Raw genomic sequence first — 24,995 nt, 5'->3', positions numbered from 1 at the left:
AACATCTGAGTATCATTTACCACAGAATAATGAGCGTTATCTGTCAGGAAAAAACAAGAAAGGGGGAGAAGAACAAATATTAGACCTTGTGTCTGCTACAATTCAGTCTTTAGGAACTAAGTCCTACTCCTACTCAGAAGAAGACTTGCTGTTTATACCAATAACAGACACACATGAAACTCTGGCTATTGGGGAGAAAAAGTATTATTCATAATTTCTCCTGCTTTTGGCAACAGTTTATGGTACTTGTAAATCTTGGAAAATAAACCAACCAACACAGGAAGCAACCATGCATTGCAGAGCTGACTGCTCTATACTGCAAACAGGAGCCAGCTCTCAGAAATTACTGATCTTCTAGAAAAGTATTGGGATAACTGCAAATTCCAAACATTAGTGTTAATTCTTGTGCCTATGATACACTGGTAAAAATTTCTGAATTCACCAGAAAAATGTTTCCCTTAGGAGTTTATAAGCTAACTCATTGCATAGAGGAGAAAAAGTCACCTGCAGTAACACCTGCTTTCCAGCATGGCCTGCAGTCCCCTCACAGATAAAAGGATTGGAAGCATTCAGTTGATCAGCTGAAATCATCAGAGGACACCACAGCAACCTCCATGTTCTTTGCAAACCTTTTAAGGTCTCAAACTTTAGACAATATTCTGCCCTACAAAAATAAAGAAACTCTTTCCAAAATACCCAGTAAGACTAGAAAATAATAAAAAAAAAATTGTATGACAGGTAACAATTTTTTTCAAACCAATGAAGAGTTCACTCACATATCTGAGAGCAAAGCTGAGCTCATTTAAAAATTATCCTGTATTTTGAACATAGAAAGTACTATATAAATGATTAATATTATTACAACTGTCCATCATTCCATGGAGAGCTCTCACAGTGAAGTCAAAGGAAATTCTCTATTACAAACAACAGCAGAGTCACACAAGTCTAAGATCACAGGTATGAGAATCAGATTAAACAGTACATAACTATTAAAAATATTGTAAGTGAAGTCAGGCATTGTCACAGGTAGCAGATTGAATATTCACATTTGAGTCCTCTACAAAACCTAGATAAGCTGGAATTACAATAACTCTAGAAAAGCAACGTTTTAAGTAATTTTTTAAGGGGAACTCCTTGGATTTACACCTTTTAATTCAAGTTTTAAATGAGCTGTTAAAACTGAAATGTTATTAAATCTGAAAACAGTTTTCCAATCTCCCACATTTCCATGATGTGCTCTAACACGTGTGTGTGCAGCACATTTCAGTCCTGCTCACAGGACATTTTACCACAGATGAGTGATCTGGATTTTCTCCTGATTTGGGGATTCCTATAAACAATCTCTGATTTACTTACGGTGCAGGTCCATGCCATTCCATTATTTTGGTGTTCACAGAGTGGCACAAAGGGTGTTTTCAGGGATTCTTCTGGTAACAGATGACAAACTTATTTTCTGAGGTTTTGTGGAGAGGGGACAGTTTTGTAAAACTCTTTGTAAACCTGCCTTGTAGCCCAGTTCCTTATTGCTCCAATTCTCCCTGGATGACACCGTGCCACAGCACCAGAGCACCCGGACAGACTCCAGCAGGGTGAAGGTGGGATGGTTTCATGGAGCCTGATGGATTCAGTTTACACAAGCCCCAGACCCTGTTTTAGATACAGCAATGAAAGCAAAACTTCTTATCCTGCCAGAAGAACAACCACATTTCACACATTCCACACACAGAATCCTGCAGGAGCAAAGTTATTTTGTCTGACATCACTCTGATGGACCCAGGCTGCTCAACCAGCACCACAAAAATGCATCCACATTCCTTGAACTCAGCTCTTCAATTGTACATCCAACCCTCCTTCTGCACCTTTGTGAAACTGTCCCTGGGTGTGATTTGGGAGCAGATACAACCCAGCATACCTAGGTAGCCTCATCTCCTCGGATGGTAAGATTGATGGGGAGATAGACAACAGGTTAGCAAAGGCATAAAGAGCTTTTGGAAAGCTTCATAAAAGAGTTTGGTGAAACAAATACCTGAAGAAAAGTACAGAGATCAGTGTTTACAGAGCCACAGTGCTGTCTACTCTCTTCTACGGATCTGAATCATGGGTCATCTACCGCCACCACCTGCGACTCCTGGAACGCTTCCAACAATGCTGCCTCTGAACAATCCTAAACATCCACTGGTCAGATTATGTGACCAATACATCTGTTCTTGAACAAGCAGCAGTCACAAGTATTGAAGCCATGTTGCTGAGAACACAGCTGGGCTGGGCAGGGCACATCTCCAGGGTGAAGGACCAACCACTGCCTCCCTAAGATCCTGCTTTATGGTGAACTTGCCACTGGCTGTTGCAAGAGAGGAGCCTCAAAGAGAAGATACAAGGACTCCCTGAAACAACATCTCAGCCTTGGCCATATTTATCATCATCACTGGTCTACTCTGGCCTCCAGTCGGGAGGCCTGGAGACACACCATCTATAATGCTGCTGATGCTTTTGAGAGCGCACGCGGGATCACCCTTGAGGAGAAAAGACAATGCAGAAAGAATCGTGTCCTGCAGAATATACCACCTAAGGAGTCTTTCTGCTGTACCTTTTGCAACCGGACATGTCTATCTCATATTGGCCTTTACAGCCACCAACGCTCTTGCAACAAACTTGGGTAGTGCCCTCCCCAAATCTTCATTTGTGAAGCCCAGCCGTGATGAGTATTCTTACTGGATATAACTGAGATATATGTACATCTATATTTTTGCTCTAGCTCTGCTATTTGTCTTTTTTTTTCTCTCTGGGAAGTAAGCTTTTTCACTGGGTCTCGGGGACTTGGCAGGAAGCCAGGTCCAAACCTACACATGACTTCTTTGGGAGAGGCTGTGCTGGGGCCACGCTCCAGCCCTGAGCAGTCCCAGCTTTCAGGCAACATCATGGCTGACCCCCAGGACCCCCACTGTCAGCTGGCCAGGAAAGTGGGATCCCGGTGTGCTACAGGGTGTGCTGGTGGGCCCCAGCCCTGCCCAGCCCCACAGGGCCCCTCACTCACCGAGTTTCAGGGGCTGCATGGTGGTCACCTCGTAGGAGGACAGAAGCTGCAGACCTGGAGAGCGGCTCTCCTGGGAAGAGCTGTCTTCCATCCAGGTCTGCCTGGGGCAGGCGGGGGGTCTCTTCTCCATCCTGTGAATCAAAGAACACAGGGGAGCCTGCCCACGGAGGGCGTCCGAATGGTGGAGTCGAACACCCTCCGGAAAAATGCCGTGGCCAAATCACCTCTGGTAAAAGGCCTCAGCAAAAGGCCTCAGCAAAAGGCCTCAGCCAAAAGGCCTCAGCCCAAAGGCCTCAGCAAAGTGCCTCAGCCAAAAGGCCAAGGCAAAGTGCCTCAGCCAAAAGACCAAGGCAAAGTGCCTCAGCCAAAAGGCCGAGGCAAAGTGCCTCAGCCAAAAGGCCAAGGCAAAGAGCCTGAGCCAAAAGGCCAAGGTAAAAGGCCTCAGCCAAAAGGCCAAGGCAAAGTGCCTCAGGCAAAGCACCTCGGCCAAAAGGCCTTGGCCCAAATGCCTCAGGTAAAAACGTTTCGGCAAAACGCCTCAGCAAAACGCCAAGTTCCCACGGGGCCACCTGGGGTCGTGGACAAGACGTGGACTGCAGTCGGGGGCTTCTCGCCAGCGCCGCACTCCTCTCCTGTCCGATCGCCGTCCTGACGGACACTGACCCACTGTGGGCCATGGTCGTGCTGAGCACACCTGTTGCAGTGGGTGTCACAAAGGGCCCCTCTGTGACACGCTGCTGGCCGCTAGCCACAGGTCCCAGTGCTTGTTGACATGGCACCTGCCCCCAGCAACAGGTCCCAGGGAGCCACTACGCAGGCAGGAACAGGCAGGGTGTCCCTGGGGACACAGGTCTGCCTCAGCCCTTGGCACTCAGTTGCCCTCAGAGAGTCTCCAGGCCCCACTTTGCTCTCATGTCTCCTTGGGACATCTCAAGAAGCTCCATGTTCAGACAGCCCTGCGTGCCCCCAGGACATCCCTTTCCTGTCCCCACACCACAGAGCCTGGGCTCTGAGCCCTTCAGTCACATTAAATGCATAACGTTTGCTCAAGCTTAACAGAAACCATGGCTTTTGTCACCTTTTCTCTTTCTCCCACTGACCAGCAAGAGCTTTGCCCCACTCAACAGCTCTTCCAGCACTGGGCTGCTCAGGAGCCCTCCCAAGGCCTTTACTGCACCCCAGGCCCCTGCGCAGCACCCCGAGCTGCCCCAGGGGTGGCTGAGTGGCCCTGCCAGGCTGGTGGAGTCCTGGGGGGGTTTAGGGCTGAGGGGGGGAGGATGGCACCCAGGGGGATCCAGCTGGAAGGGCCGGGATCCTCAGCAAGCTGGGAACTGTCATCTGCTGGCACAGCCCAGCTGAGCGGCCACATTGGTCCATCTGAGGGGCCAGGAGCTGTAGTCCTGCTGCTCTTGCCTCAGTTCTGTGTCTCTTCTACAAAATCAGACCAAAGAAGCCCCCAGAAGCCCAAAGGGTCCAGGAACAGCCCCTCTCTGACAGTCCCAGAGGTGCCCTGGAGCTCCTGCCCAGTGTGACCTCGCTCAGGCACCTTCAGAGCCCTGCTCTGCCCTGGGGGGCTAGTGTGGGCGTCCGCGCTGCCTGGGGGCAGCCAGTGGGGACAACTGGCAGTCCAGGAAAGACGTGGGCAAGGCTATCTTGGCAAAGAGTCCCCCCACTTTGAATTTCCATCCCATCCCCTCAGAACTTGTTCATTTTCCCTTCTGGGCCCTCCAGGCCTAGAACTCTTCTCATCCCACAAGTCCTCTCTGAACCCTCTCTTGTGCTGGGGCTGCCTCAGCCTGGGCCGTTTGCCCCCTCAGCACCCTAAGGCACCTTTTGATGTGCTCCAGAGGCCACAGTTTGTCCCCTGATCCCCGCAGTACCCCTTCATCCCCCTCCCTCACCCTTCCTTGGAACCTCATGAGCCCTCCCTTGACCCTCGAGGGACACAAAAGCCCACGGTTTGCTCTTCTGCAGCCAGGAGAGGCCTCTTGGCCACAGTCCCACCACAGGACTCCTCCACCTGCCCAGGCCAGATCATACAATCACAGAACCATTTAGGTTGGCAAAGACCTGCAACATCATCGAGTCCCAACTTGCACCCATCCCCACCTTGTCCACTAGAGCAGAGCACTGAGGGAGTGCCATGTCCAGTCTTGTCTTGGATACCTCCAGGGATGGGGATTCCACCACCTCTCCGGGCAGCCCCTTCCAATGCCTGACAACCATTTCCATCAAGAAAAGCTTCCTCATGATCACACACAAAGCCTCCTGAGGCCTTCAGTGCACCCCAGGCCCCCCAGTAGAAACCACCCTGCCAGGGCTTTCCATGCCACAGGTGTAATACAGAGTTCTTCACTCATTTCCAGCTTCAAGCTCTGGAGCCCCAGCACTTCCCAGGAGCTCTGGGATCCTCTGCAGCCCACTCAGGGCTGAGCGTTCCTTCATGATTCCATCCTTCTATGCCTAGGGGGTCCACCGGAGACCCTTTGAGGCCGCACAGCTGCAATGCAGGGCTCAGTGGGGCATTTTGGGGTACCAGAGATGGAATTTGGAGTCCACCAAGGAAACGTGGGACTCTGCAGCTACAATTCAAGGCCTGTGGGGATGGTTTGGGATATCAGGAATGAAATTTGAGGCCCCCTGCAGAAAACTAAAGGGCTCTGTGCCTGAAGTTTGGGGAAAGTGGGGGATTTGGGTCCTGCAGCTGTGACATTCCCTCGGGGAGAGAGCCAACCCCCGCAGCCACACTCAGCCCAAACCCCCCCCAGACCTGCCACCCTCCATCTCCCAGAGCTGCTGACACATCCCACTGCCCAAAATAAGCATGATTGCCCCCAAAATGCCACCTCAGCAGGCCTGGGGGGATGGACTCAGGGAGGGGAGGAAGCCCAAGCTGCTGTGGGGGAAGTTTGAAGGCAGTGGTCATGATGTGGGACAATCTGGAGTCTGGCAATGTCTCCGGGTGACCTCCTGGTCCTGTAGCAGCTGCAGCACAGGGCCTGCTGCTGTGCCACCTCCTGGGGTGCTGGGCCTGGGAGGACACAGGGGTCACAGAGTCGGGCACTGTGTGGGGACACAGGGATAACTGTGGCTGCCCAGGCTGGAGAAGAGAAGGTTTTGGGGTGACTTTGCAGTCCCTTCCAGTGCCTAAAAGAGGCTCCAAGGGAGCTGGAGAGGGATTTTGGACGAGGGCCTGGAGTGACAGGACAAGGGGAATAGCTTCACACTGGCAGAGGGCAGGGTGACATTGGCAGTGGCCCTGAAATGGGGTGAGAAGGCTCGGGCAGCAGTTTGTCCTTTAGCCAAGGCGGCTTCTCCCGGGGAAAGCCCCAGCCAGGGCTCAGCTTGTCCCACAAGCCTGGGGCCAGGGGTGCTGAGGGGGGAGCGTCCCGCTGCCTGCGGGACAGCCCAGGAAGGACACGGTCGGCTCGGCACACTCAGCACCGCGCAGCTGAAGGACACCAGGGCTTTGGGCACGTTGTTGCAGCTTTATTCATCCCCAGTCCTTTAGCCAAGGCAAACTGCACCTCTGCCGGGCTCACGGCCAGCAGCAGCGCAGTGCTCGCAGGAGGCCTCTTGGTCTTTGCTGCACGAAAGGACTCCTCAGAATGGAGGCTGTCCGAGCTGCCAGGGAGCTGACAGAGATGTCCCAGTCTCTCTCCAAGGGCTGAAGTGCTGTGACGGAGAGAAACAGAGCCCAGATAAAACCCCCCGTCTGCAGAGAACCTCTGGATTCCCGACAGACCGCGCTCCCCACTCACCGCTCAGGATGTCAGCCTGACTGTCCGTGGTCTGCTCCCTCAGGCGCCGTGTGATGAGTCCTGGGCACAGAGCTCCATTAGCCCCTGCTCCCCAGCCTGCTCCCAGCAGCAGGGTCCCCAGACCTACCCTCCTCCCCCTCAGCAGGGTTGAGCCCAGGAGTCCCCAGAAGCTCAGGGCAGTGGGACTGAGCAAGGCGGCCACCAAGCCCCGCTGCGTGGGCAGGGCTGGCAGAGGGAGGCAAGGCCCTGCCCGGGGTGGCCGGGACTGGGGCAGTCCCAGGACTGCCCCTCGTTGCTGGGGCAGCAGTGGCACAGGGGCCAGGCTACCCCAGAGGCACTGCAGGGGCTGGCACTCACCGATGAACCTGACGGCCGCCAGGCGCACGTTGGCCTGAGGGTCCTGCAGGTAGGGCAGGCTCTGGTGGATGAAGTCTTCAGCCCTGCTCCTGCTGTTCTGAAGCTGCAGAGAGAACAAGGCATGTCTCTCCAGGGCTGTCACTGGGGCAGTTGGCTGGAGCAGTGCCTCCCGCCAGCACCTCCTGGGACGGAGAGGCCTCCCCTCCTGCTGGCTACAGGGAGGGGACAGGGGCCAGCAGAAGAGCCCCTGGGGCTCTGTTCTTGAGGGCAGCAACAGGGATGCAGCTCCAGGCTCTGCCCAGCTGCAGAGCCCCCAGCCCAGACATGGGATGGGGGCAGCCCTCCCCCAGCCCGGGCCCCTCAGCTTGTCCTTACCAAGCACGCTCCAAGCTCCCACAGCCGCTCTCTCTGCAGCAGGTGCTTGAGCGTCTTCCACTTCAGCAGCTCGGCGGCAGCAAGAAGGGCTTCCCTGGAGGCCTGCAGGACAGCATGAGCTCAGGGATAGCACGGGGGCCTGGGCAAGGAGACATCTTGGCTTTGTTCCTGGGGGGATCCCACCTTTAGGAAGCTGGGACATGCCCTAGCCCAAATGTCTGGGAACCTTTTAGGGACAGCCCTGGGGGACAGGCGTGGAAGCTCAAAGGCCTGGCCTCTGACACAGCCTGTGGGGATGCCCCTGCTCAGGCTATGGTGGTCACGGGCTGCTGCCGAGCCCTGCAGGAGCAGGCAGGGCAGGTGTTGCACAGGGCCGTGCCAGCTTCTCTGGCCCTGCTGGCGCTGGCTCCGCACGGACCTTCCCACGGGCTGTGCTGGGGGAGCGCTGCCCACTGCCAGCTGCCCTTGCCCCGATGCCCAGGAGCCCTGGGGGTGTCAGCTCAGCCCTCTGTGTGTCAGGGCTCAGCCTTCAAACCTGTACCTTGGCCACGCTGGGGACCTGGTCGCTCATGCGGAAGAGGAGAGGCACCAGTGCTCGCCACACCTCCTTCCTCATCCTCTTCTCATCCCTGCGGACCACCAACTGCAGCAGCTCTGTGAGCATGCGGATGGAGAGCTCTCGCAGCTCGCTGCACTCCTGGCAGGAAGCAGGAAAAGGGAGCTTTGCAAACAGCAGCTCCCTGCCCACAGTGTAGAGGGCCCTGATCTTGGCTGCAGGGAGGGCAGCGGCTGCGGCCTCACATCCCAGAAGAAGCAGCACTGGGCTGCACGGCCCAGAAGCCATCCCAGGAGAGCCCAGGGGAGCAGAGCTGGCTCCAAGTGCTGCTCGCAGGGCTGGGCTGCAGGGCAGCTGTCATTGCCCAGCGCCCATCTGAGGGGCTCAGGCTCCACATCAGCCTTACCGAGTCAAAGAGGGGCAGGAGCCTCCCCACAAGCTGCACAGCGATGAAGCTGGCCTTGCTCTTCTTCAGCTGACGCAGAACATTTCGCAAGGCCAGCAGGATCTTCATCTTGGCATCTTCGCTGCCAACTTGCAGAATCTTCATCATGCCCGGCAGGAAGAGTTCAATGTTTCTGGCCTGTAGAGAGAAGAGAATGTCCATTGGGTGAAGAGGGTCGTGCCTGAAAAGCTCCTCAGGTAGCCACCCCAGGCCCTACCACGGCAGGGAGTGCATTTGGAGCAGTCACCCCACATTGTGAGTCCCAGGCCAGGCCAAGCCACTGCTTTCCACCCAGCCCCAGCCCCCGTTTGCCTACAGGGCTGCCCCTGACACCGCCCTGCTCACCATCTCGGCTCTCTGCGACAGCCCGACGAGCCCTTCCAGCAGCAGCCTGGCCGTCCTCACCTTTGGACAGCCCTGATGGCTCTCGAGGTCGGGCTCCTCAGCCAACTCCTCCCACTCAGCCTTCCTGGAGGATGACTGCAGGAGCAAACAGAGCCATGAGGGGCCGGCAGAGCCTGCAGGGCTGGTGGGAGGGGACCAGGGCCTTTGGTGGTCACTCACAGCCATGGGCTGGGTGCGGGGGCCTTCTGCGGAGCAGCGGAAGCACTGTCTGTGCAGCAGGTTGGCAAAGCCCTCCAAGATCTTGGACAGCGTCTCCGGCATGGAGGACATCAGCTCCCACAGCTCCGGCGCAGTGCTGGAAGGCAGAGAAGGCAGAGCACTGTCAGCAGGGCTGCCTCAGCCACAGGGCTGTGGCCTGGAGCAGCCCCCCAGAACCTGCCCCTTGGAGCCCTGGCTGCGCGTCCCCGGGGGCCCTGCCCGCGCGGGCAGGACGGGGCTGAGGGCGTGTTCCCCGTGGGGCTGGAGCACCGTGCTGGCTCTGGGCTGGCTGGGCCAGCTTTGGCTGCTGTGAAGCAGGGCTGGAAAGCGTGGGGGGATGGAGGGCCTGACTCTGCAGGCTGTCCTGCAGCATTCCTTGGCTCTGGCAGCCAGAGAGTCTCGGGGTCCCTCTCCCCACAGGGAACAAGCCCACCCTCAAGGCCATCAGGGCCAGTACCTGTCTCCTTGAAGAGCCGCCTTGCACAGGAGGATGACCACTGTGGTGGGGTACAGGTTGGTCATCAGGCGAAGCAGTGACTCCGCTTTCTCCCACGCTGCCTGTGTGCTGCAGTATGGCAGGCTCTCAAGGATGCTGCTGACTATCTTGGGCGCCTGCAGGGAATACAGGTGAGGATGGCACTGCCCCCGGAGTGCAGCCATGTGCTCAGTTGCCCTTCCCATTCCTCTCTGCTGCCTTGAGGTGGCTTGGGGGGGCCCAAGTCCCCTGTGCTCGGGAGGGAGGGATGCAGGGAGGAACAAGGCCCAAGAGGGCTGAAGGGCACGACAATGCAGCCACAGCCCACTTACATCTGTCAGCCAGACATCCGGGTCCTCCAAGGCCACATCCAGCAGGCTGCTGGGCACCTGCTGGTCGAGGATGCTGGCATCTCCCAACGCCTCGATGGCCACGAGGATGACATCTGTCCTCTCGTGGGACTGCAGGTATTTTCCAAAGGCCTACGTCAGCAAGGAAGGAAGACACGTCACGCTGAGTGCCCTGATGGTGCTGCTTGGCTGAGCAGCTCGAGCGGCCCTGGCCAGACGTGCCCACCACTGCTGACAGCAGTGCCCACAGCAAAGCTGGCAGCAGTGCCTGCAGTCCCTGCATGGCAGAGGATGAGCAGAGAGGGCCCTCCTGCTGGGGGAGGAGGGCTCATGGGCACAGGCTGCTGGCCCCACCGAGAACCAGGGACTTGCTGGTGGCCAGGAGCACTGGAGCTCCTGCTGGGGCTGAAGCTGCTGCTGGGCCACTGGAGTGCAGCCCTCGTGCTATCCCTGCTCAAGGATGGCAGGAACCCTCTCCCCAGGGAGCTGAGGGCACGCCAGCCCCACTGCTGCGGGGTCCTTTGGCTCACAGCAGTGCCCTGCTGGTGCCACGGACAGGAGTCCCAGCAAGGGCACAGCTCCTTACCTTGGCACAGTCCCTGGGGCTCAGAGAACACAGCACGGAGGTGGTCACAGCTTTCCGGTGGACTTGGCCTGCTCTGTCCTTTAGCCTGGATTCAACTAAACACCGGGGCAAACACACAAGAGTCAGGAAGGCAGAGCAGCTTTGCCAGCAAGCTCACCAAACCGCCCTGGCATCTGCTGGCAAGGGGGCAGGACAGGAGCAGTCCAGGATTTTGGGAGGGCATCAGGAACAGCTTCTTGCTACAGGCACTGGAGGGACCAGCCAGGGTGGGGGATCTGCTCTTCCCCACCAGGGAAGACGTGGCTTTGGGACAGGGAAGTCAAGAGGGACTTTGGCTGTGGGGCCCACAAACCAGCGGGCTGCAAGATCCTGAAAGGAAGGGGAGGAAGGAGAGCAGCAGCAAACAGATCCTGGCCTTGAGCAGAGCGCTCAGGCTCTGCAGCAAAGGGGCAGCTGGGAAGCTCTGGGAAGCAGTTGGGAGGGGCAAAGGGGGTCAGGAAGCAGATCTCTCAGGAGATGTCTGTGTGCAGAGCAATGAAGCCCAGCACTGCTCTGCCTTTTTTACTTACAGATGAACTCAGCCAGGGCAAAAAGAGCATGGAAAGCTGCACAGCTTGTCGGCTCCTCAGAGAACCGGAAAAGGATGAGACGCCCCAGCAGCTTTCCTAGGAATGGGAGCTGGATCTCCCCAGAGCAGACAGGTCCAGCAGTGCCTCTTCTGACGTTGGCATGGGCCTGGATGAGGGAGGCATGAGCAGAAGGGCTGAGGGCACAAAGGTGGTGCCAAAGCCCCCCATCCAAGAGTCTGCCCAGGGCTGGATTCCTGGGGAGATCAGGCTTTGCAGAGCCCTGCGTCCCCGTCTCTCAGAGCAGCCATGTGGGCAGCAGCCCTGGCCTGGAGAGCAGCAGGGATGGGGGCATGGCCTGGCTGGAGGGGGCCTGGTCCTTACCTGCAGAGTGGAATAGTCGGACAGCACACAGGCCAGCACATCGATCCTTGCCATGGCCCTCTCCCTCACAGCCTCTCTCTTGCATCTGGTGAAGTCCAGCAGCAGCTGGGACAAGAGAAACAGCGGGTGAGCCCTGGGAGCAGACTCCAACACCAGCAGCAGCACAGCTCCACTGTTGGGCCGCACTCGCCCCATCCCTCAAGGCTTCCTCTCCCCTCCAGCAAAGCCTGCAGTGGGGTGTCTGCCCCAGGTCGGGCACAAAGGTCCAGATCCAACCTCATGGCCAAGGAGGAGGGCAGGTGCCACCCTCTGCAGCCCCTGTGCTCCACAAGAGCCTGGGGCCTGCCCCTGCTTCCCCACAGGAGGTGGGCACCCTCCCTGCAGGGCACTCTGCCTGTTCAGCACTGCTCTGGGCACCACTCAGCCAGGAGTGGGCAAACCCTCCCCTCCAGGCTGAGAAACAGCTCTGGGACTCCCCCCATTTTTGCTTGTGCCAGACCTCCAAGATGCCCTGCAGCTCCTCGCTGACTCGAGAGGCAGGAAAGCTGAGCACCATTGTCCTCAGCATGCTGTCCATGGAGTTCAGGGTCTGCAAGGAACACAGAGAGCAGTGGCAGTCATTCTGCTGTTCCTCCCAGCCCCAGGAGAGCCATCTGAACCCCCCGTGCCACAGGAGGAGGAGGAGGATGCCCACACTTCCCAGGAGAGACATGGGCATAGACAATCTGCGAGGGCAGAGCAGCCTGTGGCACGGGATGCAGCCAGGCCCACGGGAAGGGGACAGAGGCACGAGGGTGGGAAAGACCCTGCCCTGCCTGGGATCACTGCTCCTGTGGCAGCATGGGCTAGCCAGGGAGCAGGCCAGAGGGGCTGGAGTGCTCTGGAGCTCACCCAGCACTTACCTTGATGTAGAGGGCAAGGTCCCCTTTTGGCATCTCCTTCTCTGCAGGCAGCCAGAAGACACTTGAGAAACACGCACGGAGGAGGCTTTTGGCTTTGCCCTCCAGCGCTGTGTCCACCAAGCTGCAGGGAGAGGGCAGGACACGGGTTGCACACGGGTGCTGGGAGCAGCCCCTCGACGACTCGTGCGGGTGGCATCGGACCTCTGGGCCAGGGGGCCCACGACAGATGGGCAGGTACCTCAATTTCTCCAGAGCCAGCATGGAAAGATGCCGAAGGTCTGTGCGCAGCAGGTCCCTTGGTTCTTCTTCCAGCAGCGCCTGCAGAGCAAAACCGGGATGGCACCTGGCAGCTGCCAGCACCCAGGGCCTCCAGTCCCTGACCCGCCCAAGCGCTGTCCACACAGGCTGCCCGTGCCAGGGGGCTTTGCTCCCTTCGCCACATTGCCCAGAGTGCCCTCACCGTGATGTTCTCTGCCAGCTGGTACATGTCGCAGAACAGGTCCAGGCCCTGGGTCAGGCCATGCTTCAGGGCGCTTCGGCACAGCACGGAGATGCTCCGAAGAAATGTGGCCTTGTCTCTCTCCTCCTGCCAGCCGGGGGACAGAGACACAAACATGGACTGTGAGTGGGCGGACACAGCCAGTGGGACTGCAGCACAGGGGGTGCAGTGCCCTGCAGGAGAAGCAGCCCTGCCATGCCAGCACCCCTCCAGCAGCCTGGCAGCACAGCCCCTGCCAGCAGACAGCAGCACAGCCGCCCTCCAGCTGGCTGCAGTTACCTTGTTGGGGCTGGTGACAAAGGCCAGGATGGAATCAACAGCTTCCTGCTCCTCCTTGTAGATGGGCAACCAGCTGGCATCTAAGGGGGGGAAGAGCAGGGAGAGCTGCAGAGGGTCCAGCGAGAGGAGGGAGCAAAGGATATCTGCCCTCCACCCAGCTCTCTGTCCACTGCCTTGGCACAGCCTTCCCTTGCAGCTCCTGGCTGGAGGGTGCCCGGCAGAGGAGCTGCCATGCCTGGGAAAGGCCCAGTGCCCCAGGCTGAGGAAGGCAATGGCAGACAGGCAGGAAATGCCCAGGCTCCCACAGCACGGCTGCCTCCTGCCAGCCCAGCTGACCCTCGCTGCCCACAGCCCAGAGCCTCTCTGCCCTGTCCTTCTTTGGGAGAGGCTGTGCTGGGGCCACGCTCCAGCCCTGAGCAGTCCCAGCTTTCAGGCAACATCACGGCTGACCCCAGGACCCCCATTGTCAGCTGGCCAGGAAAGTGGGATCCTGGTGTGCTACAGGGTGTGGTGGTGGGCACCAGCCCTGCCCAGCCCCACAGGGCCCCTCACTCACCCAGCTTCAGGGGCTGCATGGTGGTCACCTCACAGGAGGATGGAAGCTGCAGACCTGGAGAGCGGCTCTCCTGGGAAGAGCTGTCTTCCATCCAGGCCTGCTTGGGGCAGGCGGGGGGTCTCTTCTCCATCCTGTGAATCAAAGAACACAGGGGAGCCTGCCTACGGAGGGCGTCCGAATGGTGGAGTCGAACACCCTCGGGAAAAATGCTGCGGCCAAATCGCCTCAGGCAAAGTGCCTCAGGCAAAAGGCCTCAGCAAAAGGCCTCAGCCAAAAGGCCAAGGCAAAGCACCTCAGCCCAAAGGCCTCAGCAAAGTGCCTCAGCCAAAAGGCCTCGGCAAAGTGCCTCAGCCAAAAGGCCAAGGCAAAGTGTCTCAGCCCAAAGGCCGAGGCAAAGTGCCTCAGCCAAAAGACCAAGGCAAAGTGCCTCAGGCAAAGCGCCTCGACCAAAAGGCCTCGGCCCAAGTGCCTCAGGCAAAAACACTTTGGCAAAGTGCCGCAGCCAAACTCCGCGTTCCCACGGGGCCACCAAGGGTCGTGGACAAGACGTGGACTGCAGTCGGGGGCTTCTCGCCAGCACCGCACTCCTCTCCTGTCCGGTCGCCGTCCTGACGGACACTGACCCACCGTGGGCCACGGTCGTGCTGAGCACACCTGCTGCAGTGGGTGTCACAAAGGGCCCCTCTGTGACATGCTGCCAGCTGCTAGCAACAGGTCCCAGTGCTTGTTGACATGGCACCTGCCCCCAGCAATGGGTCCCAGGGAGCCACCATGCAGGTTGGAACAGGCAGGGTGTCCCTGGGGACACAGGCCTGCCTCAGCCCTGGGCGCCCAGCTGCCCTCAGGGTATCTCCAGGCCCCACTTTACTCTCATGTCTCCTCGGGACATCCCAAGGAGCCCCATGTTCAGACAGCCCTGTGTGCCCCCCGGACATCCCTTTCCTGTCCCCACACTGCAGAGCCTGGCCTCAGAGCCCTTCAGTCACATTAAATGCATAACGTTTGTTCAAGCTTAAAAGAAACCATGGCTTTTGTCGCCTTTTTCTCTTTCTCCCACTGACCAGCAAGAGTTTTTCCCCACTCAACAGCTCTTCCAGCACTGGGCTGCTCAGGAGCCCTCCCAAGGCCCTCGCCGCACACCAGGCCCCTGCGCGGCACCCCGAGCTGCCCCAGGGGTGGCTGAGTGGCCCTACCAGGCTGGTGGAGTCTTGAGGGGGCTTAGGGCTGAAGGGGGGAGGATGGCACCCAGGGGGATTCCTTGGATTCACCAAGGAAGGCCTAGACTAAACTACCACAGGGATCCAGCTGGAAGGATCAGAATCCTCAGCATGCTGGGAGCTGTCGTCTTCTGGCACAGCTCAGCTGAGCGGCCGCATTGGTCCATCTGAGGGGCCAGGAGCTGTAGTCCTGCTGCTCTTGCCTCAGTTCTATGTCTCCTCTACAGAATCAGACCAAAGAAGCCCCCAGAAGCCCAAAGGGCCCTGGAACAGCCCCTCTCTGACAGCCCCAGAGGTGCCCTGGAGCCACCTGCCAGCCCAGCTGGCCCTCGCTGCCCACAGCCCAGAGCCCCTCTGCCCTGTCCTTCTTTGGGAGAGGCTGTGCTGGGGCTGAGCTCCAGCCTTGAGCAGTCCCAGCTTTCAGGTAACATCATGGCTGACCCCCAGGACCCCCGTGGGTCGGGAAAAATACACAGCTCAGGGGGGGCAACCCCTACAATAAATAACACAAGTGGCCATTGTTTTTCTGCTTTGCTCGATCCCGGAAGTCGCTGCTGCAGCAGGCCCGTGTCTAAAGCTGCTCTTTCCAGGTCTCATAGTCCTGGTGTTTGCCTACAAAAAATTGATGAATTTAAAAAAAAGAAAAGATGTGGCAATGCTGTTCATGAAGCCTTCAGCAGTCACCAAGAGTTCTGTTCTGCAGAGATTTCAACTATTTCCTAAATTCCACACTCGTGGCTTCAGGCCATGACTTGCCAGAGCAGTCCCAGAGCTGGCCACTGCCCAGAGATGCCCTGGGGCAGCTCAAGTGCCCAAGTGGGACAAGTGGCCCAGGGTGTGTGGAAGCCCTTTGGAGCAGGAGCTGGTGGGCAGGAAGGGCCCATCTGGGGAGGCTCAGGGAATCCCCCCCTGCAGCCCTGCTGCCCAGGCTGAGGAGGGTCCTCTCCAGCCCAGCAGCACATCGTGTGCCCTTGGGGGCTGGGCTGCCAGGGCTATTCCCAAGAACTGACTGGCCAAGGTGAGGAGTGTCAGAGACTGAAATGGTTCATGACTGTCCTGGGTTAAAAAGGGTTTTCCCCTGGAGTTGGAAAGTGGTTAACCCCAGGAGGTGGTATTCTTGGTGTTGACCCAATCAGCACCCCTGCAAAATTAAACATATCACAACAGGCTGGAAAAGAAGAGATTACGTAGCTGAAAGAAGAGCAGCAGTCTTGGTCTGAGACCACGAGGAGAGAGAGGGGCCAGGGAGCCCCGCTGGGGGCCAAGACCCCCCAGCCCCCCTTCTGGGGCTGTAGAAAGTCGGAACAGTGTTAAACTGGGCCGAGTACTGTGGCCAAGAGCCAAGGGAGTTTTTCTCCACTGTGAGTGGGCAGCAGGAGCGGCGGCAGAGACAGCACCGAACAGAGAGCTGTGGCTGAGAGCCAAGAAGACAGTCAGCAGGAGTGAGGTGGTACAGAGCCAAGCTGAGAGACACAGAGATGCCCGACGGAGAGACAGAGCACCAGGCTCAGCAGAGACTGTTTGGGGTGAGCCTGGCTTTATTTCTACAAACCCTTTGAGACCCCTCTTGGGAGGAGGGGGTGGACTTCCACCTGAAGGGAGTCCTGAAATGCAGCAGCAACTAGAGAGAGAGAGAGAGAGAAGCTGAGAAGCTCAGAGATGTCCTGGAGCTGGAGTAGGACAGCCAGGAGGAATGTGGAGGGGGGAAGAGGCCTTCCTGCCCCCCTTCGCCATGCTGACAGTTTGAGACGGAGCAAAGGAGCTCTGCTAGAACACTTGGGGCAAAAACTGAACTGAAAGCCCTAAACGTTCTGACTCAGGAGGAACTTGAATCCCCTGAGGAAGGGACTGTCAGGGGTGCCCAGTACCCCGTGATATGACTGTGGAGAGGTGAGCCTTGTCCCTGCTTTCGCAGTCCATGGGAGAGAGACCAGCTGGAGCTGAAGGGCCGAGGGGTGAGAGAAGACCCCTGTGTTGTAATGGAGAGAGAGAGAGATTTTCCAGTTCTGACAAATCCAGCTATGACTGCTGCCTTGAAGAGGAGAGACACTGCTGCCCTGAAAGTGGAAAGGATCTTTTCATCTTCCCTTCAGAACTTTTATCGGAGGGAAAGGAGGGATTTGATCTAATGTAAATATATTGCTTTTCCATAGGAGAGAGAGTTAAAATTGTGTATATAATGTATTATAGTATTTATTTGTGTAAGTAATAAACTGTAATATAATTCCTTTCCCCCCATACTGAGCTGTGTTTTGTCTGAAAACCCTCTCACACTGAAACAAATTGGGGGAGGGGGGGCTAGGACTTGGAAATTGGATTTTTGAGGTTCTCAAACTGCCACAATGATTTATGCATTCTGGGATTGCCAGGGCACTTTTGCACGCTGGGAAGAGGCAGCTGGACCCATCCCCCCTGCCAGTGCTGCTGAAGGTGTCAAGCCCTGAAAAGGTGAGAAGAGCCGTGTTTACCAGGCCCCTCACGGGAACTCTGCGCAGGCCCAGCAGACCTTGGAGGCTCGAGGCATGGCCCGGGACACCATCCATGGATATAATAACTCATAACTTCTTGGAGTGTGGGGGCTTCCCTCCCCCACCCCCAATGGATCAAGGCCACCACTTCAACTGACAGACATTGGAGCTGCAACTCCCAAGTTCCATCGCTGGACCCCGTGGGCGGTGACTATAGACATCTTTCCACTCTCAGCTTTGCTTTCCTTTACTCTCCCTTACCCTTATCCTGTCTTTCTTTCTCTCCCTTATGCATTTTCCCTAAAGGTTCTCTTTATGCCATATTGCTGTAGATGAGAGATAGAGATGATAACACCCAAAATGGCAACATACCTGTTTACCTTTGAAACAAAATTGTTCTAAAATAAACCCTACATATATATGTTTTCAAACACTGATTATTTAGTTTCATTTCACTCTAATCCACCCCAAGGGATTTATTAATAAGAACCTGGTTACCCCCCCCTTTCTGGGGTGGGTAGTAACAGACCCCTTGTAGCAGGATGTTCTACCTGGAAAAGAATCTGATGGGAGAATGCAGGCACTGCAAGCTCTCTGTGGGGAGTTACTGCTGGTGCCAAGGGGTTGGTTTAGTGTTGAATTGTGCCAAACCCAGCCTGGTTCCCCAACCTTCCAACACACATGCTGCTTTTGGAAGCAGAGTTTGACAGATCAGCTGCTCACTGGCCTGGGAATATGTGACTGGAGATCCATCACTGGATAAGCATAAAAGCCCAGGGCCAACTTTGATAGAGTAGATTCTTCCACAGACTTTGTTGAGGTGTGTGGAGCTTCTGCTGTGAAGCAGGGACAGCTCTTGATGGTCACTGCCCAGAGGGTAAAAGAAAGAGAGAGTTCTGCCTTGATTTATTTCTCTCAGACCCCGCCGGGCCCTCCCCGCTTCCTGCCGGGATCGGACACCGCCGGCGGCCCCGGCCCTGCCGGGCTCCATCAGCCTGAGCAATTGCTGCCAAGGAGGGGCCGGGGGCTTCCTCTTGGCCTTCGTCTCCCTGGCGCTGGGGCTCGGCTTCTACCTGCGCCAGAAGGTGAGGGGGGTCCCAGGGGGTCGTGTGTCCCCCCAGAGCGTCTGTGCCCCCCCGGGGACCCCCCACCCCGCTGTCACCCCCTTTTCTCTCCCCACAGAGCTCCTGAGCCGGCGGCGGCCGCAGCCCCTCCCCGGGGCCTCGGGCCCAGCCTGGACCCCTCCTGTCCCTGTGAGGATTTTGGGGGGGTCGTGTGTCCCCCCTCCCCTGCTGTCACTCTGCCTCCGCCCGGCTGCTCCCAGTGATCCCACTAAAGCTTCCCAGTTCTCCCCAGTCCTGGTTATTCGGGGGTAGTTGGGGGGGGAGGCGTGGGGTGACCCGGAGGGAGGAGCCGAGTTTGGGAAGGGCAGAAGCGGCCCCGGGATGGATCGGGAATGGGGACCCCTCACTGTCCCCTCGTGTCAACCCGCTCTAGGGGAGCTTTGGGAGGGCACCTGCCCCTCAATACAGCACCCAGCTCACCCCAAAAGGTGCTGGGACCCCACCAAAACATCCGCACAGCCTCTCAAGGATCCCCAAACACACTCAAAGCCGACCCAGGACCCCACCCAACCCCTTTTCTGGGGGGACTTCTCTGGGCACTGGTGGTGCTGAGAGTCCCCCCGGCTGCGGGAGAGGAGCTCTCGGGTGAGCAGGGGGTGGGAAGGGGGAGGTCGGTGGGAAAAGGGGGGTCAGAGGGGATAAAGGGGTGCTGGAAACCCAAACTGAGTGAAAGGAGAGTGGGACCTCCCAAAGGTGGGGGGGGAGGGGCTCGAGGTTTGGGGGATGATGGGAAAGGGTAAGAGAGGTCAGAAGAGTGGGAAGAGGGGAGGGTGGCACCCCCAAACTGAGCATGAGGGGGCTGGGGAGTGGGGGATGATATGGAAGGGGTAAAAGAGGGGGGAAAAAAGTAGGGATTGGGACCCCAAAAGGGATGCTGGTTGGTCTGGGGATTGAGGGGACCATGGAAAAGTGGAAGGAAGAGGGGGAAGGGTGGAAAAGGGAGGGTGGTCTGGTGGGTTCAGCGGTCCCATGGGGGTCTTTGGCACCAGGTTTTGGGAAAGGGAGTTGTTCTCCTGAGATCCCAACTTCCTGTGAGGTGCTGGGGGCTGCTGGATCCAATCTCAGCCATGAATCTTGCCAACATTTTAAATTTAGAGGAATTAGAGAGTTGTGACTGAAACACTTTTGTCCCGCAGGTTTTAATGATGGCAAATCAGATCTATTGATAGAAATGAGTTATTTAGGGTTACAAATGATCAGACAAAAGATCTTCATCAGAATTATTTATTGTACAATACAAACACTAAAACTACCAGGAGTACAGGATAAGATAGGACAGTGCTCTACACTAAAGCAATTGTTGAAACAATTCTACTCAAGCTGGCACAAAAGCAAGAATTCTTAATTAGAGATGGATGGAACTCCCCCAGACCAACGCTGGTGGGGAGATCTCTGCTCTCAACCTCCAGCAGTGACCCTGGGGGGTCCCCAGCCAAGGAAGGAATCTCCACACTCCCCCCAAGAAGGGTCCTGTTGGAAGAAGCTGTCCTTGGGAAAGGGGACTGGCCATTTCTGGTCGAAAGGGATGGACTGACAGTCCTTGAACTCCAGGGGTTGCCTCCCCATCATGGGGTAAATTTGGGGTGGAAGCAGCGGCCGAAGCTCTTCCCACAGTTGGGGCACTCACAGGGCTTCTATTACCCCGGTGGGTCCGTTGGTGTCTGGTCAAGTGAGACCTCTGGGTAAAGCTCTTCCCACACTCCCCACACTTGTAGGGCCTCTCCCCTGTGTGGATGCGCCGGTGGGTGAGGAGGTTGCAGTTCTGGTTGAAGCCCTTCCCGCAGTCGGTGCAGCGGAAGGGCCTCTCATCCGTGTGTGTCTGCTCATGCCTGCGGAGATGTGAGCTGGTCTGAAACCTCTTCCCACATTCCCCACACGTGTAGGGCCGTTCCCCGGTGTGGATGCGCTGGTGGGAGCGGAGGGTGGAGCTCTGCCTGAAGCTCTTCCCACATTTCCCACACGTGTAGGGCTGTTCTCCAGTGTGGATGTGCTGGTGGGTGCGGAGGTTGGAGCTGTCACTGAAGCTCTTCCCACATTCCTCACATGTGTAGGGCCGTTCTCCAGTGTGGATGCGCTGGTGGCTGAGGAGATCAGAGTTGTCTCTGAAGCTCTTCCCACATTCCGCACACGTGTAGGGCCGCTTCCTTGTGTGGATCTGCTGGTGTCGGATCAGGTGGCTGTTGTTCCTGAAACTCTTCCCACATTCCAAGCACCTGAAGGCTTCCTTTCTAGTGGGATGTTGCCTTGGGACAACGACCTTTAAGTTCTTGCTCAAGCTCTGGCCGCCTTCCCGGCACAGGCTGGTTCTTTCCTCCTCAGAGCACCCTGGGCTGGCTTTGGAGCCCCTCCTGCGGGGGGATCTCCGGCCCTTTTCCTCCCCGCTGCCTTCCTGCACCGTGGAGCCCTTCAAAACGGCCTCTCCCACCAGGGTCTCACGGGGGGATTTGTCCTCCGCGCTCTCCGTCCTCAGCTCGGGGCCTGGGGCAGGAAGCAAGAAGGACAGGCAGGGGATTTGCCTCCGGCCCACAGGGAAGGCCAAGGACATCCCCCCAACTCCGGCCCCGGCAGGACGGCGGCGCCAGCGGGGTTGTCCTGCAGCCGGGGCCATGCTGGGCTGACAGAGCCAGCACAACACCCGCCCAAAGGGACACTGACTTCCTCCTCACCTGCCTGGGGGGCCCAAGGCATCTTCCTCTTCCTCGCAGCCTCCTCCTCCATCCGCCCAACCTTTGGGAAGGACAAATCCTGATGGGGGGGAAAACAAGGGCTGAGCACGTTGGCTTGGGGGTTCCTCCTGCCCAAGTCCATCTCTAGAGCTCACCGGGCATCCTGTGACCATAAAAACCTCCAAAACACCAAGATTCAGTCCAGAAAAACCCAAACCACTGAGATTTAAGCAGATTCAGCCCAAAAAAATGTGTTTAATTGGGAGGATGATGGAAGTGAGGTCATTTCATGAGCACTTGATTGAGTTGCTACATTCTAATCAAAAGCTGTATTAATGTAGTGTCATTTAAAACTTTCCAGGGCTGTTACTGGAGGTTCTCTGGCCCCCTGCCAGTTCAAGGCTGTTTCTCCAAACCACCAAACCACGGGTGCCAAACGACCTGGTTGGTCAGTGCCGGCTGGGGGAGTGGGAACTCAGTGAGGGGATGAGAAAACTGCACCCGGGGTTGGGCTGAAAGAGGCTTCAGCACCACTTCTGATGGCCCAGGGGCAGCATCTGGCTTCTCCCAAACAGAGACATGGCACTTGTTCCTCTGCAGGGAGTCAAGGGCAGGAGGGTGACTCCTGCTGCATAGATGGAATGGCAGAGAATCCCTTGGGTCCCCAGGATAGATCAGCACTCGAGGATACAAACTGCCCTTAGGCTCAGGATGCAGCTGCCAGCACAGATTTCCCTGCAAAGTCTGCAGTGAGTCAAGCTCTGGAGAGGAGATTGTGCAGGGACCTGATGGGGATGGACAGGGGCCCAGCAGGGACAGCCAGGGCCTGCAGGGGAAGGCACAGGGACAACCTGGCCCCCCACACTGCCACGGCTGTCTCTGCTCCTCCTTGCAGGCTCCGTGGCCAGGCACAGTTTGTGTTCCTGGGTGCCCACCATCTCAGCACTTGGAGACCCTCAAATCAGCGCCCGCAGCTCTGCAGCAAAGCCCCAGCTCACCTGGCACACAGGGGATGGACACAGCACCTGCTCAGGGCACTCACAGTTTCTTGTCTTCCCCACCACAGGGCTCTCCTTTCTCAGCAGCACCTCTGCCTTGCACTTATTATCAAGGTCACCTCAGGGCCTGTGCTCAAGGACAGGAACCTGCAGAGAGTGCAGATGATGTGCAAGCTCAGGGCTGCCTGCTTGCACTGGCCTCTGGGCTTCCTTCTCCTTCTACAACCAGCCCACAACTTAGCCTGCTTTTCTAACACCACACATTTACACACTAACCTTGGAGATAGATATGGACAGACATCTCTATCACCCTGGGGATGGAGCCTCAAGCATGTGCTGCCACAGGAGTGGCAATCAGAGAATCACAGAATCAGCTGGGTTGGAAAAGACCTCTGAGATCATCAAGTCCAATCCCTGATCCAACCCCGCTGTGCTTCCCAGACCATGGCACTGAGGCCACATCCACTCTCACCTTCAACACCTCCAGGGACGCTGACTCCACCCCTCCCTGCCCAGCCCATTCCAAGGCCTGATGACTCTCTCAGCAAAAAATTGCTTCCCAATATCCAACCTAAACCTCTCCTGGCACAGCTCAAGACCCAGCCCTCTTGTCCTACTGCTGCTTCCTGGCAGAACAGCCCCACTCCCACCTGGCTCCAACCTCCTGGCAGGGACTTGCAGACAGTCAGGAGGTCTCCCCTGAGCCTCCTCTTCTCCAGCCTCAACACCCCCAGCTCCCTCAGCCTCTCCTCACACCACTTGTGCTCCACTCCCTTCCCCAGCCTCGCTGCTCTTCTCTGCTCCTGCTCCAGCCCCTCCAGGGCCTTCCTCAACTCAGGGGCCCAGAGCTGGACACAGCACTCCAGGGGTGGCCTCACCAGCGCTCACTCCAGCCCAACAATCCCTTCCCTGCTCCTGCTGACACACTCTTCCTCACACAGGCCACCAGCCATTGGCCCTCTTGGCCACCTGGCCACACTCTGCCTCCTCTTCAGCTTCCTGTCCATCCCCACTCCCAGCTCCCTTCCTGCCTGCCTGCTCTCCAGACACTCTGGCCCCAGCCCGGGGGGCTGACGGGGCTTCTTGTGGCCAAAGGGCAGGACCCGGCCCTTGGCCTGCTGGAACCTCATCCCCTTGCAATCAGCCCATGGATCCAGCTGGGCCAGGTCCCTCTGCAGAGCCCTCCTGCCTTCCAGCACATCAACACACCCCCAGCTTGGGGTCACCTGCACATTTGCTGATGAAATGCCTGGTTCTGCAGCAGCTGCAGATGCTCAAGGGGCAGCAGGACCAAGTCAGGGGCCTGGGAGGGCCTGGGGGGCTTTGGGGTATGGGAGGGTCCTGGGGGAGCTGGGGAGGGGCTTTGGGGATTGGGGGGACAGACCAGGACAGACCAGCAGAGACCAGGACAGACCAGTACCTCCTCACTGCTCCCCAGATCTCTCCTGGAGCTGGGCCACCTTGTCCTGGGACACCTGAGCCCCCCCCAGTGCCCTCCCAGTACAGCCCAGTGCCCCCAGTACAGCCCACTGTGTTCCTGTCCCAGGGTGCAAGGTGATCCCTCTTAGAGGGGGGTTGGAAGGGATTTGAGGTGGGGACTTGGGGAGATTTGGGGGGATCTGGGGAGGCGGTTCAATGGGGATTTGGGGGGTTTTGAGGGGCTTTGTGTGAATTTGGGGGAGTTAAAAGGGTCTTGGGGAAAGGTTTAAAAGGAAAATGGGGGTTGGGAGACATTTGGGAGGGGTTAATGATGTCTAGGGGGAAAGAGGAGGGGCAGCACCAAGAGCAGGTGAGTCCTGAGACCCCCCTGGGGGTCCCAAGACGTTCTTGGTGTCCCTAATTCCCCCCTTAACACCCTGAGACCCCCCTGGTGTCTCCAATGTCCCCAGGGCCTCCCCATGGCCATAATTCCCCCCAATTCCACTGTCCCCATACCCCTCCCCACTGCCTCCAAACCCCATCCCTGATGTCCCCAACCCTCCATCTCACCCCAGGAGCCCCCCCTGGACCCTCTGACACCAAAAACATCCCCCCTCCCCGCCACGTTCACTGCTGGGCTGTCGTGGACTCCACAAAATCCCCTCAAAACCCCTGAAATCCTCTCAGAAATCCCCCCCAAGACCCATCGAAGCCTCCCCAAGGACCCCCCAACTCCCATAAGAGGCCTTATCCCCCCCCGCAGACTCCCTAAAACCTTTTAGTGACCCGCAAAACACACCTGGAACCCCCCAAGCCCATTCAGGGATCCCCGCAGTCCCTCTAAGGGAGACTCAAAGCCGCCTGGAACCCGATAAACCCCCTAGAGACCACAAAAACTGCTGCAAAGGTCCCCGCAAAACCCACCCAGGACCCCCGAACCCCCTCAGACATCCCCCAAGCCCACTTGGGACCCCCCAATCTCCTCAGAAACCAAAAAACCCTCAGGGCCTCCCAAACCCCTTCAGGGACCTTCAACCTCCCCCCCCTTGAGTCCCCTCAGGACACCGAACCCCCTCAGGGACCCCTCAAAATCTCCTCGGGAACCCCCGAACTCCTCTGCTAAGCCCTCCCGAGCCCTCCAGCCTTTCCCCCCGCAGCCCCCGAGGGGATCCCCAGACCCCGCTCCCCCCGCAGACCCCCCCAGCTCACACACCCCAGCGCAGCTTTTCCCGGGGCCGCCGCCCCCGAATCCTCCACGCGCCAAAGATGGCGCCCTTCGCGCGCTTCGGGCGGAGACACCCCCGCCGCAGCCAATCAGCGCGCGGCCACGCCCCCTGCCCGCCCTCCGCCCCGCCCCCGCCTCGCGCGGGGCACC

At 57.8% G+C, this 24,995-nt stretch overlaps 3 protein-coding genes across 3 annotated transcripts; all 3 read right to left on the bottom strand.

Annotated features, from left to right (window-relative positions):
- Positions 1-6,563: 6,563 nt before the first annotated feature.
- Positions 6,564-9,753, bottom strand: LOC108643808 (maestro heat-like repeat family member 5). Its single transcript, XM_029962088.1, has 8 exons — positions 9,589-9,753; positions 8,874-9,228; positions 8,490-8,666; positions 8,069-8,224; positions 7,528-7,629; positions 7,153-7,255; positions 6,796-6,855; positions 6,564-6,709 (listed from the first exon to the last, which is right to left on the bottom strand). Exons 1-8 carry the CDS (start codon positions 9,651-9,653, stop codon positions 6,573-6,575), a joined length of 1,155 nt encoding a protein of 384 aa, XP_029817948.1. The 5' UTR covers positions 9,654-9,753; the 3' UTR covers positions 6,564-6,572.
- Positions 9,715-17,469, bottom strand: LOC108642805. The gene is made up of 12 exons (XM_029962123.1): positions 17,426-17,469; positions 13,729-13,859; positions 13,173-13,375; positions 12,855-12,980; positions 12,633-12,712; positions 12,395-12,515; positions 11,992-12,081; positions 11,493-11,597; positions 11,112-11,277; positions 10,543-10,637; positions 9,917-10,088; positions 9,715-9,743 (listed from the first exon to the last, which is right to left on the bottom strand). Exons 1-12 carry the CDS (start codon positions 17,467-17,469, stop codon positions 9,715-9,717), a joined length of 1,362 nt encoding a protein of 453 aa, XP_029817983.1.
- Positions 17,470-20,102: 2,633 nt separating this feature from the next.
- Positions 20,103-20,992, bottom strand: LOC108642825 (gastrula zinc finger protein XlCGF7.1-like; the record flags this gene model as incomplete). Its single annotated transcript, XM_029962031.1, is given in 2 exon segments — positions 20,103-20,168; positions 20,171-20,992. Coding segments are annotated over 2 exon segments (888 nt in total), but the record flags the coding sequence as incomplete, so codon positions are not given.
- Positions 20,993-24,995: the final 4,003 nt, after the last annotated feature.

The sequence above is a fragment of the Manacus vitellinus genome, unplaced genomic scaffold (genome assembly GCF_001715985.3).
Source record: "Manacus vitellinus isolate BGI_N305 unplaced genomic scaffold, ASM171598v3 ctg7180002428230_pilon, whole genome shotgun sequence".
Lineage (NCBI taxonomy): Eukaryota > Metazoa > Chordata > Aves > Passeriformes > Pipridae > Manacus > Manacus vitellinus.
Note: the sequence above shows the minus strand (reverse complement) of the source record. Positions and strands in the feature narration are given on the sequence as shown.

Bases quoted from the DNA above. Each gene is read 5' to 3' on its own strand.
- LOC108643808 (XM_029962088.1), bottom strand. From the start codon at position 9,653: ATGACCAACCTGTACCCCACCACAGTGGTCATCCTCCTGTGCAAGGCG. The intron at 8,225-8,489 runs GTAAGGCTGATG...GCTTCCTGCCAG, and splicing joins TCCTGCCCCTCTTTGACTCG to GAGTGCAGCGAGCTGCGAGA. The intron at 7,630-8,068 runs GTACAGGTTTGA...GCTGTCCTGCAG, and splicing joins AGGTCCCCAGCGTGGCCAAG to GCCTCCAGGGAAGCCCTTCT.
- LOC108642805 (XM_029962123.1), bottom strand. From the start codon at position 17,469: ATGCCTCGAGCCTCCAAGGTCTGCTGGGCCTGCGCAGAGTTCCC. The intron at 13,376-13,728 runs GTGAGTGAGGGG...GGCACCCTCCAG, and splicing joins CATGCAGCCCCTGAAGCTGG to CCAGGAGCTGCAAGGGAAGG. The intron at 12,713-12,854 runs GTGAGGGCACTC...TTTGCTCTGCAG, and splicing joins AGCTGGCAGAGAACATCACG to GCGCTGCTGGAAGAAGAACC.